A 25,956-nucleotide genomic window follows, 5' to 3' on the forward strand; every position below is an offset into this window, starting at 1 on the left:
TCATGTGAAAAGCCAATTTGGCTACAAATAATATAAGCCAACAATATGAGGAAGTCACTAAAACTAAAAGAATCCTTGTGCATTGACAGAAGTATAGTATTTATGGAGTTAATGGTTACACTGTATTCTGAAGTAGTTACACTAGCTTTCTTTCTATTTTTTTTCAAAAAAAAATTTTTTTTTCAACGTTTTTTATTTATTTTTGGGACAGAGAGAGACAGAGCATGAACGGGGGAGGGGCAGAGAGAGAGGGAGACACAGAATCGGAAACAGGCTCCAGGCTCCGAGCCATCAGCCCAGAGCCTGACGCGGGGCTCAAACTCACGGACCGCAAGATCGTGACCTGGCTGAAGTCGGACGCTTAACCGACTGCGCCACCCAGGCGCCCCTCAAAAAAATTTTTAATGTTTATTTTTGAGAGAGAGAGAGAGACACAGAGTGAGTGGGGGAGGGGCAGAGAAAGAGGGAGACACAGAATCTGAAGCAGGCTCCAGGCTCTGAGCTGTCGGCACAGAGCCTGACGCAGGGCTCAAACTCACGAACTGTGAGATCATGACCTGAGTCGAAGTCAGATGCTCAACTGACTGAGCCATCCAGGTGCTCCTACTCTAGCTTTTAATAATGTATTCAGTTTGGAGACCTACATTTTAAGACAGATATTAACAAATTACAGGATGTCTAAAGCACATTATCTGATTATGATACTTAAAACTGGAGACGTTTATCCTGGATAAATAAAACTTTTTGAATGGCTGTCATGTAGGAATCTTGAATTTAAAAGAAGGTTGATTTTTAGTACAACACAAAAATGGAGATGTAAACTCTCAGTTATTAGAAGTCTCTCCAGACTTTTTTTTTTTTAGACATTTTATTTTTCTTCTTTTTTTTAAGTTTACTTATTTTGAGAGACAGAGCAGAGGAGGGGCAGAGAGAGAGAGAGGAAGAGAGAGAATCCCAGGCAGACTCTACGCTGTCAGCACAGAGAACCCCCTCTCCAGACTTTTAAGATACCATAATTTTCTAGGTTAAGGTAAGGACCTGAGAAGAATTAAATAATAGTTGCATATGGCCCTTGAAAATAAAAAGTAGTGGGATGGGGCGTATGAAGGAACATGCAAGGGGTAAACCTTGAGTATGATGCTGTGTTGGCAGCTTACCATTCTCCTGTTCTTTAAATTCCTGATTCCTCCATTAAACTCCAGAGGCCGAATGCCCTTGTGCATATTCTGACTATTGAAAGCCCCCAGTGTGGTAACCTGTTCAGGTCTCCCTTCTATATCCCTTTCCTCTCACATGTGCTAAGCCAGTGCTGTCCAGCAGAACTATATATAACATGAGCCACATAATTTAAAAGTGTATAGTTGCCAAATTAAAAAGTAAAAAAAAAAAAAAAAAAAAAAAATCCCAAACAGGTAAAATTAATTTTAGTTATTTTAACCCAATATATCTAAAATATTATCATTTTGTCAAAATAAAAAATTGCAGAAATATTTTACATTTTTATTTTATACTTATTTTTTGATATCCAGTATGTATTTTACACTAACAGCACTTCTCAATTTGGATTAGCCACATTTCAAATGTTTAATAGACACATGTGGCTAGTGGCTACCATATTAGTGCAATTCTAAGCCATTCCTAATTCTGTATACACACTTTATGCAGTTTGGAGAGAAGCTATCTGGTAAGAGCATTAGGCTGTGAATAAGTAGACCTAGGATTTAGTTTTAGCTCTGCTTTAAAAAAAATTTTTTTTAATGTTTATTTTTGAGACAGAGAGAGACAGAGCATGAACGGGGGAGGGTCAGAGAGAGGGAGACACAGAATCTGAAACAGGCTCCAGGCTCTGATCTGTCAGCACAGAGCCTGACACGGGGCTCGAACCCACAAACCACAAGATCGTGACTTGTGCCAAAGTTGGACGCTCAGCTGAGCAACCCTGACTCTCCTAGCTCTGCTTTTGACATGCTGTGACCTTGGTCTATTTACCTTACTTCTCTGACCACTTCTAGTTTCAAAATTATGTAATCTATGTTTAAAATAATCAATTATGACAGTATGAGTGACCAAGTGATAGCATCTTAATGTTTCTCCACCTGGTCAAGTTCCAGATAGGACAGAGGTTTTGGGGAACACAGCAGGGTGGGGATGGGGACTATAGGAGGCTTACTTTAAATCACAAAATGGCCAGGTGGGTCAGCTACATGTTGAGGAAAGTGGATTGGTTCTGAAGGAATAGGAAGTTTTCTATCTTGAAGACTCCTTCATTCATAATATAACCTACTTCTTGGCATATAAGATATCCTTAATATGTATATGCCTGTGTTTCCAGAGTTTATAGTTATCCTACACAATCTAGAAGCCCTGACAGGAGAAGAGAATTCACAGCTCCTAACTTCTGCATGTATCAATGGGAGAAACCCTGCAACTGCTGTAAATTCTCCTTCGCCATGATCCTTCCATGTGTCTTTCTTTCCAGGCTCCAAAAACCCCTCAGGATTTGGATTACCTTTGGAATTCTGGGCCACTTCCCTAACAGAAAATGGGAAAGTCCCAAACTTCTGAGTCTAACCTGATGACAGCTTAAAGGAAAATGAGTTTAGAGAATCTTTGGCACCATTAGTTCTTCTTTTGTACCCTCTCTTGGCAAATGACCCCAGAAATTTATGATCTGGTAATTACAATCTAACTTACTACTGCTGCCTAATTACTACAGACATAGCACAATGATTGTGTATATCATTAAATTCTTGTGAAATTAATTTTCCCTAGGTTTTAATTTCAACACTAAATCCTGAGTAGGTTTATATGTATTTAGTCTTCATAAGCTCCTATAACATGGTCTTCTGCTGGCAAATTAAAAAAAAAAAAAACTAGCTACAACACGGCTGTCATGTGATTCTTTCATGAAGGAAGAATACTTCTAAAGTCCAAATAATGAATATACAATGTAGTCATCCTCAAAGTCTGCATATCTTAACAGGATTCCTTGAAGGAGGACACTTCCATGCTCGGTTTTGTGTTTTAGCATGTAATGAAGAGTTACACATCACAGTACGTCTTTGGAACTGTGGGCTTCCTAGATATGGTCAGAGTTTAGCAGTATCTTTCTAAAAACAAATATTCTGATACCACTATCATTTGGTTAAAATACATTAGCCTTTTAAAAAGGGTAGAATAAATCTACTTTTAATTACTATCAGTTAGTTAATATAGATTGTTAGCCTTTTTAAAAGGATGGAGTAAGTCTACTTTTAATAACTGTTTTGATTACTTTTATTTAAACTTACCAGCAGCTGAACACTGTCTTTCCCCAAAAGATGTAGAATCTTGTAAATGCTTGCAAAGATTAAGGGATAAGTGTAACCCCTCAATCGTTCTGTCCATTCCCAGGTCAAATAACCATAATTAGTAATATTAAGGACTAATGTTAAATAGCACTGAAACAAAACCTATTTTCATTTCTATGCATAAAACTCTTTTTTTGACAAAGAAGCTTAAAAACACAGCATTTTATACTGGTTTTTCAAACTAAAAATAGAATCGACCAATTAAACTCATAACTTCTTCAAGATGGGAATGTGCTTTTTTACTTCATCTACATCCTCCACAGTACTGAGCACTATGGGAATACATGCTAGTTAAAGGCTGAGTCAAGTATATTAACATCAACGAAAGATATAGAAGAAATATTAGTGTAAAATAATGGTATACTTTGATAAGTTAAAATTACTTAGAGAATATATGGAAAATCGACTAAAAATACATAATAGAAGCTAACACAATTTCTAAGATGAATATACATTCGTAATATAGGAAAGAAACTACAAAGGATATTTGAAAACCATGTGATGTGCAACTTCAAGAGACTGCCAATATTCATCTGGAACAAAACTTGTCTGGACTAAAAAACAGTTACATATTCGTAATGCTATAGTAAACAAGACCAGATAAATGTTTTCACCAAGAAGATCTGAAAAACAAAACAAAACAGGTAATTGTGGCATAAAAGTCAGGCAAGTTCCACTTGCAGAACTAATGCTCTGGTTGGCCCCTTGCTTAGATTCTGTTAAGTCACCGTAGAGAACTTTGGCCTCTCTACACTCTGGCCTCTCCTGTCAAAACAGAACTGGGCTGAAAGTTATACAAGGGCCAGAGTCTCACCATTGGGTAATTGCCACTCCTTTCATCTTTCTTGGAACTAACTGTATAAAGAGAATAGTAAGATAAATACTGAAAAAGAGACTGGGTTAACTAAAGCCTGAGGCTATATGGGTATCTAATGAAAGAAACCAGCTAACAAAGTACTAAGGAGCAACTCTTCTATATATGTCAAACAGTGGCATATCAAATGGTCCTTTGTATGTTTTTAAATAGCCTTTATTGATGTTTATGCAAGGTGCTGAGTTCATTCCTTCACACGCCTTACCTCGTTTAATCCTCCCTCCAAACTATGCTAAAAAGTAGATATTGGTCCCATTTTACCTAGGAAATTGAGACTAAGACGTTAAACTGTCTCGTCCAAAGTCAAAAAGGTTGTAAATGACTCAACAGGACTCAACACAGGTCTATCTGCTGCATCCAAAGCCCTGCTCTTTACCACAAGTGGGCAGTCTGCAGGCTGAATACAGAGTTTTTGGGGGTTTTTTTGTTGTTTTTTAATGTGAACCTAGTTGCCAACATTTTAAAATCCTATTTTATATTAAAATCTATATTGTAGCATTTCAAAACTAAGAACTGACTCAGAGCTCAACTGGCAGCAACTGGCTGGTTCTGAAATATAAGGTGCTTTAACTTATTTAGACGTGCCTGTCTGGCCTCCTGAGCATTTGTGTTTGCACTCTAATCCATTTGGAGTCTTTTGCTATCATTCTAGGTTCCTGCCACTCTCCTTCTTTCTTCTCCAGGAATCACATTTAAACATTTTCCAGACAATTGGTACATTCAACACAACATACATGCCCCATCTCAACTTTCATCTTTCAGAAACACTTAAAGAAACCTCCCGACTGAAATATATCTGCTGAAAGCATACCTTGTGAAAAAACCCTTTTACTCTGTGGACTGGGGAGAATAAACAGTACACAGAACTGGCCCTTGGACAGGTGATCTTGAATCCCTAAAAGTTCAACTATTTGTCCAGCTGCCTCTCCCCTTCCCCGCGTCACAACCCTCCTTCTTCATTTAGCAAAATGATTCTCCCCTTTCTTGGTCTCAGGTTTCCAGAAGAGAAACGCGGCATTCTTTTCAGCCACTTATACCGTGCTTGGTATATATAATGCGCTCAAATATTTACTGAATGAATGAGAAGTCCATCTTTATATTAAAACCCCCCTCCGACATATCAAAAACCCACTTGCTGGGGTGATTTTTCTCCTGACAACATCATCACGACATACCAAAGAGAAGACAGAGGGGGCGGTGGGAAAAATAAATGGGTTAGGAGTCAGACCTGGTCCCACCCCATCCAGGAATCAACCCCTCCGCGGCTACGAAACCTCAGGTAACTCCCGGACTGGGTACCCCCTTTCTAAAATGGGGGTGGCAACGTCATGTAAATTCACTCCACACGGCCGGCGGCGGCAGAATTAACTGATGCAGAAAAGCACCCTGCAAGAGGCAGGGATCGAGAATCCGGTCTCGATCGCACGATTTCTTGGCAACCCTACCCAGCAGATGGAGCCCTAGCTCAGGGTCCGCGGCTTCCCGCCACTGCCTCGGAGCTCCGCGCCCGCACTCCATCACTCACCTCCGCTGCGCTCGGAGCTATTCGGGGGGCTGAGGTACAAAGTTGACTTTCTCTTTCGCAGCTTCATCTTCTCGTGGGAGCGGTTCTGCAGACCGCGGAAAAAGAGTCGGCCGTTGCCACCTTCTTGCTCCATCCTGCACCTATTTCGATACCTACTGAGGATCCCCTGACACCTCAGTCCCTCGGAAGAAGGACCCTGAAGTAACGCGCGTTGCTCTTCCGCTCATTAAGTTTGGCCACTGCAGCAGCCGTAGCTCGCAGGCGCGGAGATACCTGGGAAAAGGCAGCCTCCTCACGCCGGCCTGCGAAGTTTGTCTTTGCTTCGGAATGTTGCACGTTTGTCTGGCGCGGGTAAGCTTTGTCGTGAGCTCGCCTGCGTTTTTCCTTTGGCTTCTCCTTCTCGTGAGATTGCTGCCCGGACTTGGCTTCTAGGTCTCTGAGCCCAGGTTTCTCTTCCGGAAGCTGCTGGAAGGAGCCGGAGCTCCCTTGCGCTGGGGCAGGCAGGAGGCGGGGTCAGCGAAGCCACGGCCGCGCGTTCGGGACGTTTTGGTGGTAAAGATAATAGTAAACGTGTTTGCGTGACATTTCACTATTTGGGTGGTCGCTCAGTAACTGTCGAACCAAGTGGGTAGGGTAGGATGATTTAAGCTGATGTACAGATGTGGGAAATGAGGTTCGGAAAGGTTAAATGACTTGGGTAGGGTCACTTGCTAGCGGCAAAAGAGGGAATCTCCCTATTTGGTGTGGTTTATCTTCCAAAGAGCTGACTTGCTTTTTTTTTTTTTTTTTTTTCTGTTACATTCAGCAGGCGATTAACCATAGCATGCTTCGTAAGCTGTCATTTATTTAGATTTCTTCTCCATTTTAGCGATATTAAGGACAACCTGGTTTCTAGTACCGGTTCTGGCACTAATTTTTGTAACCTCGGGGGCTGGTCTAGGTGACGGTGAAAGATTGCTATGAGAAAACATGAAAATCTTTTACTTTGCTTTCTTCTTTCATAAACATGTTTTCTCCAGAAACTAAGGTGTTCTCAGGTATAATTTTCTGAGAAATAGTGGAGTTTTAACTCCTCAGCTTTTAAAAGTAAACCCAACCAGATCTCCTTTATATTTTTATCAAAAGTGGATGGAAATTATTTATGTTTGATGTCTACTTGTACCTTCTAAAGCATCAAAGGGAACTCACAAAATCTTTTAGCCTGTTTTTAAAAATTGTTTTTAATCACACATACTACCAAAACCCATAAAATAGTTTAAAAGGGGGGGGGGCAATAATGAAAAGTAACAATTCTCTTTCTTCTACTTCATATTGGATTGACAGTCACTTTCAACTTCTGGGAGCTGTTTGTTACAGTAGTTAGCTTCATGTAGTATGTGAAGGTGTAAACAGTATGTCTCTCTCCGCCCCCTCACTTTTGCCATTTTAAAAATTATCCATTTAAAACTATGGAGAATATGCTGTAATAGGATTTAGCTTTGTCTCACACCATCCCCAGCCCTCATTTGCCATACTCCCTATATATTTCTATTCGTGCTTTAGTTAAATCAAGTGATATGTACATATTATGATGAAAATACTATTCACTCTGGAACAAGGTAGAGACATAGAATCTTTTCAAGGATGCTGTGCTAAGTTATTGCTTTGCTTCCCATTTTTTTTTGTACGCAGATCTGAAGATCTTTCCTGGATGTGGAGTATAATTTTTCAAAACCACTGTGTGGCAGAAGCACTGAATACATTTGTTGAAAAATGTTTGGGAGATTGACTCTTCCACAACTGCTTTTTGCTAGCATCCTTGGAATTGCTGGAGGAATGTATATTTATCAACCAATATTTGAACAGTACTACCGAGATAAGGTGGAATTTAAAGAAAAGTTGAAATTGACACAAGAATCAGAAGAGAAGAAAAGTTAATACTACATGGAATTGAACTGCAATTGTTTAAAGTTCTATTGAAATTATACACTGACTATAAATAATGTAGTAAGAACTTCTCAAATCTATTTTAAACATAAATAAATCATAGGCCATGATTTTAAAACAAACATTGTCGATTTTTGTGTTTACTTTTATTTGCCATCTTATGTCTTTTAACCAAGACAGATTAGTACTGTCTTAAGTATATTTATTTATTTTGAGAGAGATAAAGAGCATGCATGGTGTGTGTGAGTGGGGGAGGGACAGAGAGAGAGAGAGAGAGGGAGAGAGAGAATCCCAAGCAGGCTCTGCGCTGTCAGCACAGAGCCTGACATAGGGCTCAAACTCACTAACTGTGAGATCATGACCTGAACCAAAACCAAGAGTTAGACACTTAACCAACTGAGCTACCCAGGTGACCCTAGTAATTTTTTTAAAGACTAAAATGAATGTCTTAAGGAGTATTTTGTTTCCTAGTTGAGGTTAATTTTTCTGGGAATGCAGCATATACAGAATCATGGGAAGATCCTTTATATTTTTAAAATAGCTGAGAATGATGTTTATAGCACTGTTTATAGATGAAGTGGATCAAGTTAACTACCTTAGGCAGAATGTGCCTCAAGTAGCCTACAATTAGCCTGGTTTAATATACTTGAGCAGTCTTTCAGCCCCAGGCAGAATGGAGGAATAAATTGAGAATTGGGGTAGCCCAGAGCAAGGTGGGGTTTTAGAGAAGATAGTGTTATATAAGATGGCAGATATGACACAGGATCTGTTTAACATAAGCAAATTTACATTAATAATGGTGGTAAAGGTGGAATTAATTTGTTATGAATCTCTTATGTATGTAAAGAATTTTTTGAAATCACTAAGAACTAATAATTTTTATTCTAATCTTAAGCTTGTATTTTCATTGAGAGCTATCAATGTAATCACATGTACAAAATGCTTTATTTAAAGCAACTCTTTTATTGTTAGTTTCTTTTTCTTTAAAAGTAAATTTATTATAACTTAATCTAAGCTATCTATGTTGAATGGAGGCCAGCATGGGTAATTTTTTTAAAAAAGAGTGAAGAAAAAATTACAAAAATAGTACATGTTCATTAAAAATTCAAACGATACAGAAATGAACAAAATGAAAAGTGAAAATTATTGATGCATATACTGATTTAATCTGTCCCTCCAACAGTTTAGTGTGAGCTTTTGTGACTGTTTTTCCTCTATGCACATAAAAGTACACATGATAATTTTATTTTATTTTTTATTTATTTTTTAATATGAAATTTATTGTCAAATTGGTTTCCATACAGCACCCAGTGCTCATCCCAAGAGGTGCCCTCCTCAATACTATCACCCCCTTTCCCCTCCCTCCCACCTCCCATCAACCCTCAGTTTATTCTGTTTTTAAGAGTCTCTTATGGTTTGGCTCCCTCCCTCTTTAACTTTTTTTTTTTCCTTCCCCTCCCCCATGGTGTTCTTGCTAACTTAAAAATACACATGAAAAATTTAATTCATCTACCAAGTATTTACTATGTGATAGGTTTAGCTTTGCTTGACTACAGATAGATTCTCTTGCATGAGTTTTCTCATCATGGAACCCAGGCTCAAGGAGCATCCCCTTTCTGGGATATGACAATATAGGACTGAGAGACAGAGGAAACTTGGAATTGTAAGCTTCTGCTCAACTGTGGCAAATGTCAAGCCTTGTCATATTCTTTTGGTTTATAGCAAGCACATCACATAGTCAAGCCCAGAGTCAAGGGCAGGGACACAGACTTCATACAGGGTACAGAGTCAAGTCATATGACAATGGGCAAGAATATATGATCCTGTTATATCCAAGGAATGATAAACCCATATATGTAGCATCAAATTAAATTGAACTGCTTTTGATATTCCTGAGAATGATGGCATTGTCAGTTTAGCATTTACATACCAAGCGGCAGAGAATGAGTTAATTTTTTTTTCTAATAAAGATATTGCAGCTATTTAAATGAAGGTCACAATGAGATACCCACTTGACATACAAACAAAAAAGATGGAAAAATAATAAGTGTTAGCAAGGATATGGAGAAATTGAAACACTGATCCACTGCTGATGGGAATGTAAAACTTCAGTTGCTGTGTAACAATTTGGCAATTCCTCAAAAAGTTAAGCAGTGTTACCTTATGACCCAGTAATTTTACTTCTAGGTATATATCCAAGAGAAGTGAAAACATGTCCACACAAAAATTTATACATGAATGTTCATAGCTTCATTATTATAATAACTAAAAAAGTAGAAATTACACAAATGTCTACCAATGGATGGATAACAAATTATATTTCCACACAGTAGAATATTAGTCAGCCATAATTAATGAAATAGTGATACACGGTACAACATGAATAAACTTGGAAAAACATGAAAGAAGATGGTCACAAGAGACCCTATATTGTAATTCCATTTATATGACATGTCTAGAACAGGCAAATGGAGAGAAACAAAGATTAGTGGCTGCCAGGATATGGAGTTTCTTTTCAAAGTGATGAAAATGTGTTGGAACTAGATAGTGGTGATCAGTGACAACTTTGTCAATATACTAAAGACATGGAATTGTACACTATAAAATAGTGAACTTTATAATAATTCTATCTCAATAAAGCTGTCTTAAAAAAAAAAAAAAAGAAAGAACAAGGATACAGCATCCAGAATAGCTGCAATTGAGATAGTTCATTCTTTCTGCCACAATCCATCTAGTTTGTTTTTTATGTGTAATAAAAAATACATAGCATGAAATTCATTATTTTTACAGGTTTTATGTGTACAATTCAGTGGCATTAAGTACATTCACACTGTTGTGTAACCATCACCATCCATTTTTCTCTAGAACTCTTTCCATTTAAATTTTGCCAGGCCCAGGGAGGTGAATTCAGTGGGGATATAGAGACTCTGCCCACATCCTTAAAATCTTTAAAGATGGCATTAATGTCTGCAGTTCTTTGCTTAAATTGCTTCTCATTTACTGTTTTAGCTAGGGAAAGCGTATTCAGAGGCTTTCAGTTGGTTCTTTCTACAATAAGGATTTGGTAGGGACTGAATGTGACACCCCCGGCAAAATTCATATGTTGAAACCCTAATCCCCAGTGTGATGGTATTTGGAGGTGGGGCCTTTGGGAGGTAATTAGATTGTGCAGGTGGAGCCCTCATGAATGGGATTAGTGCCCTTATAAGAAGAGATACAGGAGAGATGATCACTTTTTTCACCATGTTAGGATTATAGCAAGAAGGTACAAACTGGAAAAGGGCCTTCTCACCAGACACTGAATCCATGAGCACCTTGATTTTGGACTCCCCAGCCTTCAGAACTGTAGGAAATATTTGTTGTTTAAGTCACCCATATTATGGTATCCTGTTACAACAGTCTAAGGCAGGGTTCCATAAGGTCAGTGATTATAGTGTATGATCCTTTTAATGTATTGTTGAATTTAGTTTGCTAATATTTAATTGAGAATTTTTGTGTCTATATTCATCAGGGATATTGGCCTGTAATTTTCTTTTTTTGTGGCATTCTTACCTGGTTTTGGTATTAGAGCCTTGTAAAATGAGTTTAGAAGCATTCCCTCCTCTTAAGCGTTTTTGGAAAAGTTTGAGGATAGGTATCGAATCTTTGAATGTTTTGTAGAATTCACTGGTGAAGCATCTGGTCCTGAGCTTTTGTTTGTTGAGAGGTTTTTGACTACTGATTCAACCTCCTTACTGGTAATTTGTCTATCCCAATTTTCTATTTCTTCATTGATTCTGTCTTGGAAGATTATCTGTTTCTAAGAATGTATCCATGTCTTCTATGTTGTCCAGTTCATTGGCAAATAATTGTCCATAGAAGTCTCTTACGATCCTTTGTATTTCTCTAGTACCAGCTATAACCTCTCTTGCTAGTTTTACTAACTTGAGCCTTCTCTTTTTGGTAAGTCTAGCTAAAGGTTTGTCAAATTTGTTTACCCTTTCAAAGAACCAACTCTTAGTTTCATTGATTTTTAAATTTTATTTTTAGTTTCTATTTCATTTATTTATGCTGTGATCTTTCTTATTTTTTTCTTTGTACTAACTTTGGGCTTTATTTATTCTTTCCTAGTTCTTTGAGATGTAAAGTTAGTTTATTCGAGATTTTCCTTGTTTCTTGAGGTAAGCTTGTATCATTATGAACTTCCCTATTAGAACATTTTTTGCTGCATCCCATGGATTGTGAATTGTTATAGTTACATTTTCATTTGTCTCAAGGTATTTTCTGATTTCCTCTTTGATTTTTTTTGTTGACCCATTGATTGTTCAGTAGAATGTTGTTTAATTTCTACATATTTGTGATTTTTTTTTTTTTTAGTTTTCTGCTTGTAATTTTTTTTAGTTTCATGCCATTGTGATCAGAAAAGATGCTTGATAGGATTTCGGTCTTATTAAATCTATTGAGACTTGTTTTGTGGCCTAACATGTGATCTATCCTGGAGAATGTTTCATGTGCACTTGAGAAGCATGAGTATTCTGCTGCTTTGGGATTAAATATTCTGTATTTAGCTATTTAGCTACTTAATAGTCCATCTGGTCTAATGTGTGGTTTAGGCCAATGTTTCCTTATTGATGTTCTATCTGGATGATCTATCCATTGATGTAAGTAGGGTGTTAAAGCACACTACAATTATTGATGCAGACAATTTCTTCCTTTAGATCTGCTAATATTTGTTTTATATGTAGGTACTCTTATGTTGGGTGCACAAATATAATTTTTATATCCTGGGTTGGGTTGACTGCTTTTTCAACAGGTAATGCCCTTTGTCTTTTATAGTCTTTGTTGTAAAGTCTGTTTTTTCTGGTATAAGTATAGTTACACCAATTTTCTCTTCATTTTTATTACATGGAATATTTATTTAATCTCTTCCCTTTCAGTCTAGGTGTGTCCTTACTTCTGCAGAGTTTCTTTTAAGCAGTATATAGATGAGTCTTGTTTTTTTAAGTCCACTCAGCTTCTCTGTGTCTTTTGATTAGAGAATTTACATTTAAAGTAATTTTTTTATATTTATTTTATTTTATTTTTAATGTTTATTTATTTCTGAGACAGAGCATGAGTGGGGGAGGGGCAGAAAGGAAGGAAGACACAGAATCAGAAGCAGGCTCCAGGCTCTGAGCTGTCAGCACAGAGCCCGACGCAGGGCTCGAAATCACAAACCATGAGATCATGACCTGAGCTGAAGTTGGTTGCTCAACCGACTGAGCCACCCAGGTGCCCCAAAGTAATTTTTTAAATTTTAACTTGTTTTATTTATTTATTTTTTAAATTTACATCCAAATTAGTTAGCATATAGTGCAACAATGATTTCAAGAATAGATTCCTTAGTGCCCTTTACCCATTTAGCCCATCCCTCCTCCCACAACCCCTCCTGTAACCCTCAGTTTGATCTCCATATTTATGAGTCTCTTTTGTTTTGTCTCCCTCCCTGTTTTTATATTATTTTTGCTTCCCTTCCCTTATGTTCATCTATTTTGTCTCTTAAAGTCCTCATATGAGTGAAGTCATATGATTTTTGTCTTTCTCTGACTAATTTCACTTAGCATAATACCCTCCAGTTCCATCCACGTGGTTGCAAATGGCAAGATTTCATTCTTTTTGATTGCTGAGTAAAACTCCATGGTATATATATACCACATCTTCTTTATCCATTCATCCATCGATGGACATTTGGTCTCTTTCCATACTTTGGCTATTGTTGATAGTACTGCTATAAACATGGGGGTGCATGTGTCCCTTTGAAACAGCACACCTGTATCCCGTGGATAAATGCCTAGTAGTGCAATTGCTGGGTCGTCGGGTAGTTCTATTTTTAGTTTTTTGAGGAACCTCCATACTGTTTTCCAGAGTGGCTGCACCAGCCTGCATTCCCAACATTTAAAGTAATTATTGATAGGTATGTACTTATTGCCATTTTGTTAATTGCTTTCCAGCTGGTTTTGTATTTCCTGTTTGTTCCTTTTTTCTTCTTTCACTCTTTTCCTCTGTGCTTTAATGACTTTCTTTAGTGTTATGATTAGTTTTTTCCTTTCATTATCTTTTGTGTATCTATAATAGGTTTTTCCTTTATGCTTACCATGTGGTTCACAAATAATAGCCTATAGCCTAATAGCTGTCAGCATGGAGCCTGATGTGAAGCTCGATCTCACAAACTGAGAAATTATGACCTGAGCAGAAACCAAGAGTCAATGCTTAACTGACTAAACTACCCAGGTGCCCTCCTCCCCCATGTTTTATGTTTTTGATGTCATATTTTATATCTTTTTATTTAGTGTATTTGTTAACTAGTTATTATAGTTATGTTTGTTACGTTTGTCTTTTAACCTTAATCCTAGCTTTATAAATGGTTTGTCTCCTGCTTTTACTATATATTTATTTGCCTTCACCAGTGAGATTTTTACTTTTATATTTTCTTGTTATTAGTGTGTTTTCTTTTCTGCCTAAAGATATCCCTTTAATATTTCTTGTAAAGTTAGTTTAGTGATGATGAGCTCCTTTAGCTTTTGCTTGCATGGAAAAATCTTTATCTCTCCAATTCTGAATGACAGATTTACTGGGTAGAATATTCTTGGTTGGAAGTTCTCTTTTCTTCAGCACTTTGAATATATCATGCCACTCCCTTCTGGCCTGCATAGTTTCTGCTGAAAAATCAGCCAGTAGTCTTAAGGGGTTCCCTTGTACATATTTTTTTTTTCTTTTGGTGCATTTAAGACTTTTTCTTTAACTTTTGACATTTTAATTATGATGTGTCTGGATGTGGATCTCTTTGGAGTTTTTTGTCCTTTTCTCTCTTCTCCTTTTGGGACTCCTACACTACTAATGTTATTCTGTTTGATGTTGTTCTGTAAGTCTCCTAATCTATCTTCTCTTTTTAAATTTCCATTTTCTTTTTGTGGCTCTGTTTGAGTGAGTTCCATTGCCTTGTCTTCTTGGTGACTGATCCATTTTTCTGCATCATCTAGCCTGCTGTTGAATCCCTATAGTGTATTTTTCAGTTCAGTTATGTTCTTCAGCTCTGTGACTTCTGTTTAGTTCTTTCTTATATTTTCTACCTCTTTGTTGAAGTTCTCACTGTATTCATCCATTCTTCTCCTGAGTTTGGAAAGCATCTTTATGCCTATTACTTTGAACTCTAGCAGGTAGATTACTTGTTTGCATCTCATTAAGGTCTTTTTCTGAAGTTTTGTCTTGTTCTTTTATTTGGAACATACTTTTACTGTTTCCTCTTTTTCCTTGACTCTTCATGCTTGTTTCTGAGTATAATGCAAACTAGCTACCTGTCCCAGCCTTGAAGGAGGTATCTTACTTTGAAGGAGATAGGAAGTGAAACTTGTTGTTCAACCTTGCCCTAGATCTTATTTGTCTTTGGAATCTTTGTGATTGCCTAAGTAGACTGATTTATTCTTGAGGGGTTCCAGTTGTTGACGGTGTGTTAAGACCTGTGATCTCAGTCAGCACCTGGGTTCAGGCTGATTGGAAGCCAGATCCTTAGGCAGCAGCTTTTAACATATGTAAATATATATAGTCCTTTGGCACACAATTGTAGACCCTGCTGACCTCTAGGTCAGGCGATCTGGAGGGTTCTCTTGGGTAAGAGTCGTAAAAATCAGGACTTCAGATGAGTGTATAAACCCCTTTCTGGGAAGTACCAGTAAGCTGTGATGAAGTCAAGGGAGGATGCAAAGACGGTGATTCCCTGCCTACATTCCCAGGTAGTGCCTCTGTGGTCTGTAGATATCTGACAAACCTAAAGCCTGTCCATCAGGTTAAAGCTACAGAACAAGTAAATAGGGCTTATCTGCAGGCAGTCAGGGGTTGTGTTTTGGTCAGTTTTCTACGTAATGCTCTTGGTATAGTACCTTGCCCTGAAATGTTTTTCTAGTTTTTACAATCCTGTGGTGCCCAGGAACATAAGCCATTTTGGCCACCAGATTAGCCCCTCTGGTCACCAGAGTCAGGTATTCCACAGGTGCTCCCTGTGTGGAGTGTGTTTACCTGCAGGCTTTATCAAGGCTTGGGACAAATGCTGGGAAAAGGAAATGCCTGTAGCTTTAGTGAGTGGGGATTCTTTTATTTCTGGTTGATACTAGGGAGACCTGTTGCAGCAGCATCTTCAACTGTCCATCTCAACCCATAAAGGGCAACGACCATTGATCTTTTCAAAGATGTCAGGCCTCCTCACCAGTGCCTCCGTGAAAGGAGTATCATCAGGGCCATCCATGTAACAATCAGGTGGTGGTTTCTCCAGTCTCATCACAAATCAATTCCAATTCTAAGATCAGCAGGGCAGATAATGGGAGTAAAAGGGTGAGAGAGAAAGCCAAAAAAAATGGTAGATTTTTAAGTGGGCCACTAGACTTTATCCAAAGGGATATTCTAAAGGGACTTCTGAAAGTTTTTTTTTTTTTTTAAACTATTGCAAAATAATGTCACACTTAGAGAAAAGTTACAAAAATAGTACAAAAAATTTTCATCTACTTGTTACCCAGATTCCACAAATGTTAACATTTTATTACATTTGCTTTAATCTCTCTCCATATATGTGTACTTACACATGAACACACACATTATTGTTTTTCTAAACCCTTTGACAGTAAATTGTCCACATGATGCCATTTTACTACTAAATATTTCAGTGTGTACTTCCTAAAAACAAGGATATTGTCTTTCATAATTACAGTGTAATGATCAAGATCAGGTAATTAAGATTGATACAATATTATCTAATCTCAGATTTTATGCAAATTCTACCGAGTCCTTTTAGTGCTCTTTAGGTCAATAGACAATTTTTTTTTTTTTCTTGTCTGGGAACTAATCCAAGATCACATTGGATTTGTTGGATCATATGGTCATTCTGTTTAACATTTTGAAGAACTGCCAAACTGCTTTCCAAAGTGACTATCGTTTTGCATCCCCACCAACAATGTATAAGGGTTTCAATTTCTCCACAGGCTACTAGCACTTGTAATTTTTCTTTTCTTTTTTTAAACAAAGTTATGGCCAACCTAGTAGATGTTAATGAGTATCTAATTCTGGTTTTGATTCTCATTTCCCTATTGACTAATGACATTGAACATCTTTTCCTGTGCTTGTTGACCATTTTTATATCTTCTTTGAAGAAATGTCTTCAAGTCCTTTGCCCAATTTTTAATTGGTTGTCTGTCTTTTCTATTTGTAACAGCTCTTTGTTATATTCTGATACTAAATTCTTATCAGATATATGATTTGCAAATATTTTCTCCCATTCTGTATATTGTATTTTCACTCTCTTGTGTCCTTTGCTAAACAAAATTTTAAATTTTTGATAAAGCCTACTTAACCCATTTTTCCTTTGCTGCTTATACTTTTCTTATTAGGTCTAAGAAGCCATTGCCAAATCCCAGGTAATGAAGATTTATGTCTATGTTTTCTCCTATGGGTCTTATAGTTTTATGTTTATAATTTAGGTCTTTGATCTATTTTGAGTTAATTTTTATATATTATGTGAGGTAAGGGTCCAACTTTATTCTTTTGCATCTAAATATCCAGTTCTTCCAGCACTATTTGTTGAAGAGACTGTTCTTACCTCATTGAATGATCTTGGCATTCTTGTTGAAAATCATTTGACCCCAGATTTATGGGTTCATTTCTGGATTCTCATGTCCATTCCATTCATTTATATGCTTATTCTTATGTTAGTACCACACTGTTTTGATTAGCAGCTTTGCATTAATTTTTGAAATCAGAAAGTGAGTCCATCAACTTTTTTTTTTTTTCTCCAAGATTGTTTTGGCTCTTTGAGGTGCTTTACAATTTAATGTGAATTTTAGGATCAACTTTTCCATTCCTGCAAAAATCATTCCTTTTGGGAAGGATTGTGTTGAATCTGTAACTTCTTTTGGGAGGTATTGTTATCTTTATAATATTATGTAATGATGAACGTGGAACATCTTTTCATTTATTTAGGTCTTCTTTAATTTCTTTTTGTAGTTTTCAGCGTATAAGCCCAGCACCTCCTTGGTTAAACTGATTCCTAAGTATTTTTTTTTTTTGATGCTACTTCACATAGGATTTTTTCTTAATTTCTTTTTTATATAGCTCATTGCCAATGTATAGGGGAAAAAAACTGATCCTGTATTCTGCATCTTTGCTTATTTCACTTATTAGCTCTAAGGTTTTATTTTTCCTGATATTTTAGATATAATCATGTGCCTGTTGCTTGTATTGCAAAAGGGTATTTAGAAATCAAAATCTGGGTGCTAAGTGTATTCACAACTCCTGTGATATAATTGCTTTTAGCATATCTTAGCAGACACTACTGGAAAGTACATACATACCTGCATATCAATATATAATCCTATTGCTGTCTAGGTCTATGTGTTAAAAAGCATGAGTTCTTACTGATACCTCTAATTTCAACCATATTAGTGATACTGGAAACTGAGATTCTGCATGTTTCAAGCAGCAGCCTGCATTGTCACAGAAGCCCCAGGGTGGGAATCAAGAGGTATGCTGTGACCAGTTCTGTGACTAGAGTAAGTGGTATAGAGAGGATTTTGATTTGATACACAAAATGTATTCAATATATTTAGTTTCTGTAATTAACTTTTTCTCTTTGTTTTCTTTTTACCTCTCTGGGCACTCTTAGACTTCTTTAATGGAGTGATCCTCTGGGTTTTGTACCAAGCCCTCTCTTTGCCCATGTAGTGCATTTTCTAGACTACCTCAATGACTTTCATGTCTTTGAGTACCCTTTGTGCAATTGCTTCAGTTCATGTCTTCTGTGCTTCAGATCAGCCTATTCAACTGCACACTGAACAGTTGACTTGTATGTTCTCCTGATGCCGATATGTCAAAGTTAAAATGTCCTAAACTTGTTCATTATGGCCAAATTTACCCTTTTGCAACAGGGCTCTCTTCCTTTTGCTCAATGGTTCCTAGTTACTGAAACCAGAAATGGGCATTTCCATAGATTTCTCTCTCTCCCTCATCTACAATCAAGTCTTCTTGATTTATTCTCCTAAATATCTCAAATCTGTTTATTCATCTTCATCCTCATGATCACTGTCTTAAGCCAGATTAGTGTTATCCCTTACTTGGATTTCAGCATGCTAATTGGCCTCTGAAACCCATTCTTAGCCTTATAGCCATTTAGAAAATGAGTTCTAAGTTCTAGTCCTGGCTGTGCCACTTTCACCTGTATGATCTTGATCAGGTTGTTTCATTGCTTTAAGGCTCAGTTTCCTTATATGTGATATACAGACAGGAATAGTACTTATTTCAGAGGGCACTTGTGAGAAGTATATGAGGGGATATATGCAAAGTTCTTAGCATATTGGCTGATTCGTAGTAAATGGTCAGTCAATGTTAGCTATTATCATTATAATCATTCCAGCGTTATTAAAAATCCAGCCTCTGCTATTCCTCCAGTTTCTTCTCTGATTGATTCATTCTACTCAGTTTTTCAGCTTTTCTGAACTTCTTTCAGTTGCTCTAATATCTGATGCTCTCTTCTGCCTCCAGGTCTTTCCTCTGCTCTCTTTTCCTAAAATTCTCTTCTTTATCCTCCTACCTTATTTATCCTTCTTAATTTATGCAACAGTTTCTCTAGGGAATTTTGATTTGGTGTCACTTATTTGTGTCCCAATAACACTCTAACTTCCATTTTCAGGGATCTTGTCTCACCACACTGGAGTTAACCTGCTTACTTGTTGGTCTACCAAGCCACTGAGTGTAGGGACCAATTTACCTTGTTCGCTATTGCATCTCCAATTCCTAACCTGGATTTGTTCAGTGAATGAAAAGATAGTGAATGGGCCACATTACCACTGTCTGTTTTTTTGATCTCCTGCTAGGTAAACTCCTGGTCACAGCTCTGCTTGGCTTCAGGAGTGGGGAGGATTGAAAGGGAAAACTCTCCTTGTATCATATCAGCCATTAGCAGTTGCTGCATTGATGGTCCTCCAATTATTAGCTGATCAGTAACTCCCAGGACTGTTCCTTTACACATGAACACGGGGCTACTTTTCCTGTCTTAGCCTCCGGAATTACTAGTATGATGGCCTTTCTTACCTGGGGAACGTCCTTTGACACTATCACCCTATGATGAAATCTGTTATCTCTAACTTTGAGATTACTTTGCTAAATTTGCCTAGAAATATTAGATTGGATGCATATTCAATATTTCACAATTCCATATGGTTTGTCCTGTAAGCGATTTTGTCCATTGGACACATACCTGAGAAGCTAATTATATTGCAGTGCAGTCTGTGAACAGCTACAGACTGGAAGCATGATGGGGTTGGGCAGGTGGGCCTGGAATGGCTTGAACTTGTTGTGGTGGAAGTAGACCCAGATCAGTGAGATGGAACAGAAGGTAAAAGAAGCTTGATTAGGGTTTTCAATCATTTGGTTCTGCTTAGAAGTGGAATTATTTGGTTCCGAGGTGCTGTGCCTGAAGAGCCCACGGAGGCAAGCCCAAAGGCCACTGTCCATACCCTGAGGCCACTGAAGGAGAAATTTGGCTGCCTCTGAGTGGTAGTCTGGTGGGGAACCGGCTTCACAGGTGCAGGTTCCAAGCAGGGGCACATAAACCCGTCCGCGCTGAAATAAGGAAGCCGCTGAGGGGCAGCAAAGGCTCGCAGATTTCTCCTCACGCTGCTATTCTTTATTGTGCTGTAGTTTGCCTTTTTTTTTTTTTTTTTTTTTTTAACGAATTGCTCTCTCTTAAAATTTAGAGTGATTTTATAATCCGAACGAGACTGTATGAACAGAGACCTCGTTTGTCATTTCCTCTCAGAAATATATTTTTTCCTGCCAGAGTTTACTTTTTCTCTATCGCGTCATTTCCAAGAATCCCAGAGCTTTCCCTTGCCCCAGGAAGGCCAGGTCCAGGCCGATCCGAGTGAGGAGCTGGCGAGGCGGGATGGACAGTGGCAGAGCCGGACGTTCGGCGCAGATCCAGCCCCGGGGAGCCGGACCTGGGAGCATCTGGAGCAGGAGCATACCGAGCCTCGGGAACCCCGCCTCGGGCCGATTTTGCAGCTGCTCCGCACCCCCCTGGCTACTACGGTGGAGACACTGATATGATGCCCTGGAAAACACCTTTAAGAACATGGCTTTGGTGGGGGAGGAGATTTGGCGAGAGTCACCAAAGCACACCTCGCAGCTCGCGGGCCCCAGAGAAGTTTGTAAATGTGACCCCTGTGTCTCAATACGAAAACAACTTTCTAAGGTTTCACACTTTTCCAGGAAAGAGCGGTGGAGACCTGATATGGGCCAAAGGAAGCGTGCGGGGGCCTTTTCGTGGCTCACGAGAGGAGTCAGGCGTAGGTGCGGCAGGTGCTGCGGGCCTGGGAGCGGCGTGCGAGGAGGAGCCCGCAAAGCGCCCTCGCGGGGTCGGGCGGGAGTGCTCCCTGAGGTGACAAGAGGAAGCGGGAGGTGGAGGGTGGAGAGGAGGTCCCGCCCCCACCTCGCTCTCCTCTACGGGAAGTGATGTGGGGCCAGACGGAAAATACCCGCCGAGAACCCAAAAAGGGCCGGCAACGGGTGGACGCGGAGCGCGCGCAAGAGGAGCTGCGTGGGGACAGTGAGGTGGAGCCAGGTGAGCAGGGCGGCTGCGGGAGGTCTGGGAGGCGCTGCTCGGTCCCCGGCGTCCGAGGGGTTCCGATTCAACCCGGAGGGCAGAGCGTGGTAGCCGGCGAGTGGCTGGGTTGGCCCTGGGGCTGGCATTGAAGGCTGCGATTCCTCGTCCCCCTTCTGGGGGTCTGAGCCTGCCGGAAAAGTTGCTTTGCTTCTCGCAGGCGCGCGGCACAGACCCTACGTTGACAACCGCCGGGGGTGGGGGACAGCTTGGGCGACGTGCTGCCTAGGTGCAGTTACAGGTTGGCACGGGGCTGAAGTCACCTCCGGGTGGCACCCGGCGCGAGCGTCCCCGTCAGTGTCGAAGGAAACTTCTGGCAGGAGAGGAGTAAAGTCCGAGACCTCCTGCACTGCCCATAGTTCTTCCTCCCTCCTGTTGTTTTCAGTTTGATTACTTAACGTCTTTACACCCTTGTTGGTGAGGGTCTGGGCAGCAAACTGGCTGGGTGCTAGAAGGTTCTCCTGTCAGTCAGACCAAAAACCCTACCTGGTGACAGGCCCTTGGGTCTTGACTGGAGGTAGGACTGAAGGACAGGTTTTGGTAACTATTGCCAAATCCTTATCTCTCTCCCAGTAGATCACCAATTAAGCAAAGTCAGGCCTGAAATGAAGGAAACCTTGTGAGCCCTTAACTTCATCTTCCCGGCCTTTTGGCTCCTGCTGGCCACATGGCCTCAGAATGTTCTGCCTCGGGTTTTCTTCCTTATCTCTTTGGTCTAACAGCTGTTTTTTATGACTCCATGGATTTTCACTTTATGTTTGGCTCATCGCTCAGAGTTGGGGAAGGGGGAGTAGTGTTATGCTATATGATTTCTGTAATTATTGCTGATTTAATTTGTTGGTAGTCCATTGTTGCTATCCCCTTCACTGTTTTCTGCCTTCTTAAAAACTTGCTTTAGAGGGAAAACAGTCTGGAAAACTGTTCTGCAGATGATTAGAACTTAAGAAAGGTTAATAAAATGCTGAAAGAACTGGACTGAAGATCATTCTTTATGTTAGTTTTCACCTACTTTCTAACTTTCCTTCCTTCCTTCCTTCCTCTTGCTTTCTCTCTTTCTTTCTTTCTTTCTTCTTCCCTTTCTTTCTTAAATTACATGGCTTGCCTTGACTTTTAATTTTGATGAAGTATAATTAATTTTCTCTTTTGTTGTTTGTGCTTTTAGTGTCAAATCTAAGAAAGAACTTCCAAATCTAAGGTCATGAAGATTTATGCCTGTGTTTTTTTTCTAAGGGTTTTATAGCTTTAGCTCTTATATTTCAATCTTTGATTCATTTTAAGTTTATTTTTGTGTATGGTGTGAGGCAGGGGTCTAATTTAATGCTTTTGCATGTGGATATCCAATTCTCCCGTCACAATTTGTTGAAAATATTATTTTTTTCCCCTTTGAATGGTCTTGGCACTTCTATTGACAATCAGTTGGCTGTTCATATGGGGGTTTATTTCTAGAGTCTTAATTCTATTCCATTGATCTATTTGTCTATCCTTATGCTAGTATCATACTATCTTCATTATTGTAGTTATGTAGTAGGTTTTGAGGTTGGGAAGTGTGAGGTCCTCCCATTTTGTTCTTCCTTTTTTGAAATTGTTCTGTCTGTCCTGGGTCTCTTGAATTTTCATATGAATTTTAAGATCAGCTTCTCAATATCGGTATCTTTGGTTTTAGAACAGATTTTAAGGGTTTTGAAGTGCGCTGCAATCTCTAGGAACCAGGCTCTTGATTTCCCCCTCCCAAATCTGCTTCCACTTGGTCTTTCCCATCTCAGTCAATGGCAACTTTACTCTTCTAGATTCTCACACTAAATATTCTGGAGTCACCTGATTCCTTTCTTTTTCTCATTCCCACCTCTAATCCTTCAGTAAATCTCACTGGTTCTACTTTGAGAAAATGTGATATATATGGGATAAACACCATTTCTCACCATTTCCACTGCTTCTACCAAGATCCTATCATTTCTGTCACCTGGATTACTGCAAAAGCCTCCTGCAGGGCCACCCTGCTTTCACCGTCACCACTCTACAGTCAACATAGCAGCCAGAGTTCATTATGCCACTCACTCCTCTGTTCACAACTGTCCAGTGGCTTTTTTTTTTTTTTTTTTTATCTTAGAAGAAAAAATCCTCATCATGGTCTGCAAGCCTCTGATGTGGTGTGTGGCTTCATCTTCCATTATCCTCCTCTTTGCTTGTTCTGCTTCACCCACACCTTAAGACCTTTGCATTTGCTCTTTCCTCTGCCTGGAATGTTCTTCCTTCAGATGTCTGCATGGCTTTCTCACTCATTTAATCCAAGCCAAAGATCATTTCTTTAGAAAGGCTTTCCTGAACCATCCCATCTAAAATAGCATCCTTCACCCCACCTATCATTTTTTTGCCCCCTAAGAAAACCTTAGTTTTCTTTTCTTTAGAGTATCTATAGCACTGTCATTACACACACACACACACACACACACACACACACACACACACACAACTGTTGTTTCCCACTGTTAGAATAGGCTTCATGAAGATCATGAATTTGTCTTGTTCTATGGTGTGCATAGCACCTAGAATGGTTTTTTGGCACATATTAAGCTCTGAAAAAATATGTGTTGAAAGAATGAAAAGGGAATGAGAGACTGAGAAATGGAGATCATTCTACTGTTGCTTCCTCTCTGTTCCTTCACACTTCACCTAAGAGATGCAATGTCTGTAGTTACTTGAACATCTCCTATGTCTCCCCTATTCTATCCTCCTATTCCCCCCAAGAGAATAGCTTTGGATTCTTATCACAGTGGCAGTGGGGAGCCCTCTTCTCTGTAGCTGGGCAGACTGTGTGGAGGCATTCAGTACCTGTCTCCAGGGATACCACTTCTTGTGCTGAATTCAAATTCAAGAAAATGGAATTCATTTCTTTTTTTTTTTTATTTAAAATTTTTTTTCAACGTTTTTTATTTATTTTTGAGACAGAGAGAGACAGAGCATGAACGGGGGAGGGGCAGAGAGAGAGGGAGACACAGAATCGGAAACAGGCTCCAGGCTCCGAGCCATCAGCCCAGAGCCTGACGCGGGGCTGGTACTCACGGACCGCGAGATCATGACCTGGCTGAAGTCGGACGCTTAACCGACTGCACCACCCAGGCGCCCCTGGAATTCATTTCTTGATGAATATTTTGCACTATAGTGAATTACTCCTTCTCTGCTTCTAACTGAAATTGCAATTCTGAGACACATTTTGGCATTTAATTACCTAACTACTTTAGACTGGAAACTGTTTATGTATATGTTGTCATACACGTCTTATGGCTAGATTGTAATATCCTGGAGGCAGAGCATGACTTCGGCTTACTTTTTGAGTCTTATACTGCAAGGTATCTTAAATAAAAGAAATGTTCAATAATAAACTCTTGCTGAATGTACCAGTAAGTTAATGAATAAACCTGGATTTATTTTTATCATTGGAAACTTCTAGTCCATACATTTAATTTTTTTAGCCAATAGCTATAAATATCTTGTTTTAGTTCATCTTATCCTGCTGCTTCTGATAGAGCAATATTGGCTGCAGTTGAACAGGGTTTCCTGCTGCCATTTCTCAGTGAGAATTAAATTACTTCGCCTAGAGAGTATGGTAATTAATCTTATAAGTTATTTAAAAATTGAATCAACCTTCAATTATTTAAACTATATCTATATTTGCAAAATATGGAAAAGGATTATTTTTACATATACATGGGATATATATAAATATATTTTCCCTAATAAATTATGTTTGAAACCTCCCCCAAAAATAAGACAGAGGTTGCATATTTCAAGTCTGAGCCCCTAACTAGATGGGGGGAATCCTCTCACAATGTAAACATACATCAAATAAGCATGAAGTACACTTTAAATGTCTTGGAATTTTATATGTCAATTATACCTCAATAAAGCTAAATTAAAAACAAATGTGAACTCCTAGGAAGCAAGATTGTGTTGCCATTATTAAAACAAGATTGCCTTCTGAAGAGAGTAATTTTTCCCTTTCACTGATTTCGCTTTTTATGCCTTGTGCAGTTTTTGCTTGGATCACATTTATTCTTCTGCCTCTTGATGAGGAAGTTTAAGTTTATGATCTGGTTTCCCTTGAGCTGATTACCTTGGGAGCAGACCTGAGCACTGAATTGGAGGAAGAGATAAAGGCTTTGTAATTAACTTTATGTCCAGAGAGGGAGATATGTGGAGCAGTGAGCATCCAGCTTGTTTGGCCTCCTGTCTTGTCATGCAGCACAGAAGGCACACCACATTCTCTTCTTGTATTATTGAGGTCTACTAACACTCATATTTTATTTACTGTTAACTAAAATTTGATGCCTTGCTTACTCAAAAAGAAAGTTGAAAGTTATTTCTCCTTTTATTTATTTTTGTCTCTATGTGTGTTACTCTTTAAAAAAATTTTTTTAAATAAAAAAGTGTTTGGCATGGAGCCCTACATGGGTCTTGAGCCCCTGACCCTGAGATCAAGGCCTGAGCTAAGATCAAGAATCAGCTGTTTAACCAACTGAGCCACCCAGGCACCCCTCCTTATGTGTTATTCTTGAGAAGTCCTCCCATTTAGTGCCTCAGACACCTCAGAAGTACTCACATATATGGAATCAGACTTTTGTTTCTT

General features: G+C 38.9%; 3 protein-coding genes across 7 annotated transcripts in view; 2 read left to right on the forward strand and 1 right to left on the reverse strand.

The window, feature by feature from the left end:
- The window catches only part of PIGB (phosphatidylinositol glycan anchor biosynthesis class B), a 40,244-nt gene extending 34,362 nt beyond the window's left edge, over nt 1–5,882 (reverse strand). For both annotated transcript variants that reach the window (XM_058737667.1, XM_058737666.1), the window contains exons 1-3: nt 5,750–5,882; nt 3,838–3,973; nt 3,291–3,408 (exon numbers count right to left, since the gene is read on the reverse strand). In XM_058737667.1, coding sequence (XP_058593650.1) covers nt 3,291–3,408; nt 3,838–3,973; nt 5,750–5,882 — 387 coding nt within the window. The remainder of the gene's footprint in view (nt 1–3,290; nt 3,409–3,837; nt 3,974–5,749) is intronic.
- Nucleotides 5,883–5,963: 81 nt separating this feature from the next.
- Nucleotides 5,964–7,797, forward strand: PIGBOS1 (PIGB opposite strand 1). 2 transcript variants are annotated; one of them, XM_058737670.1, is made up of 2 exons: nt 5,964–6,100; nt 7,421–7,797. In XM_058737670.1, the coding sequence occupies exon 2, from the start codon at nt 7,502–7,504 to the stop codon at nt 7,664–7,666; it is 165 nt and encodes a 54-aa protein (XP_058593653.1). In that variant the 5' UTR covers nt 5,964–6,100; nt 7,421–7,501; the 3' UTR covers nt 7,667–7,797. The 2 variants fall into 2 exon arrangements, with proteins under 2 accessions (XP_058593653.1, XP_058593654.1); XM_058737671.1 differs by lacking the exon at nt 5,964–6,100 and adding an exon at nt 6,164–6,301.
- A 13,364-nt stretch (nt 7,798–21,161) lies between these two features.
- The window catches only part of RAB27A (RAB27A, member RAS oncogene family), a 77,217-nt gene continuing 72,422 nt past the window's right edge, over nt 21,162–25,956 (forward strand). For all 3 annotated transcript variants that reach the window (XM_058737677.1, XM_058737672.1, XM_058737676.1), the window contains exon 1: nt 21,162–21,293. The gene's annotated coding sequence lies outside the window, so the exon portion shown is untranslated. The remainder of the gene's footprint in view (nt 21,294–25,956) is intronic.

This window comes from Neofelis nebulosa, chromosome 7 (assembly GCF_028018385.1).
Source record: "Neofelis nebulosa isolate mNeoNeb1 chromosome 7, mNeoNeb1.pri, whole genome shotgun sequence".
NCBI classification, from domain to species: Eukaryota; Metazoa; Chordata; class Mammalia; order Carnivora; family Felidae; genus Neofelis; species Neofelis nebulosa.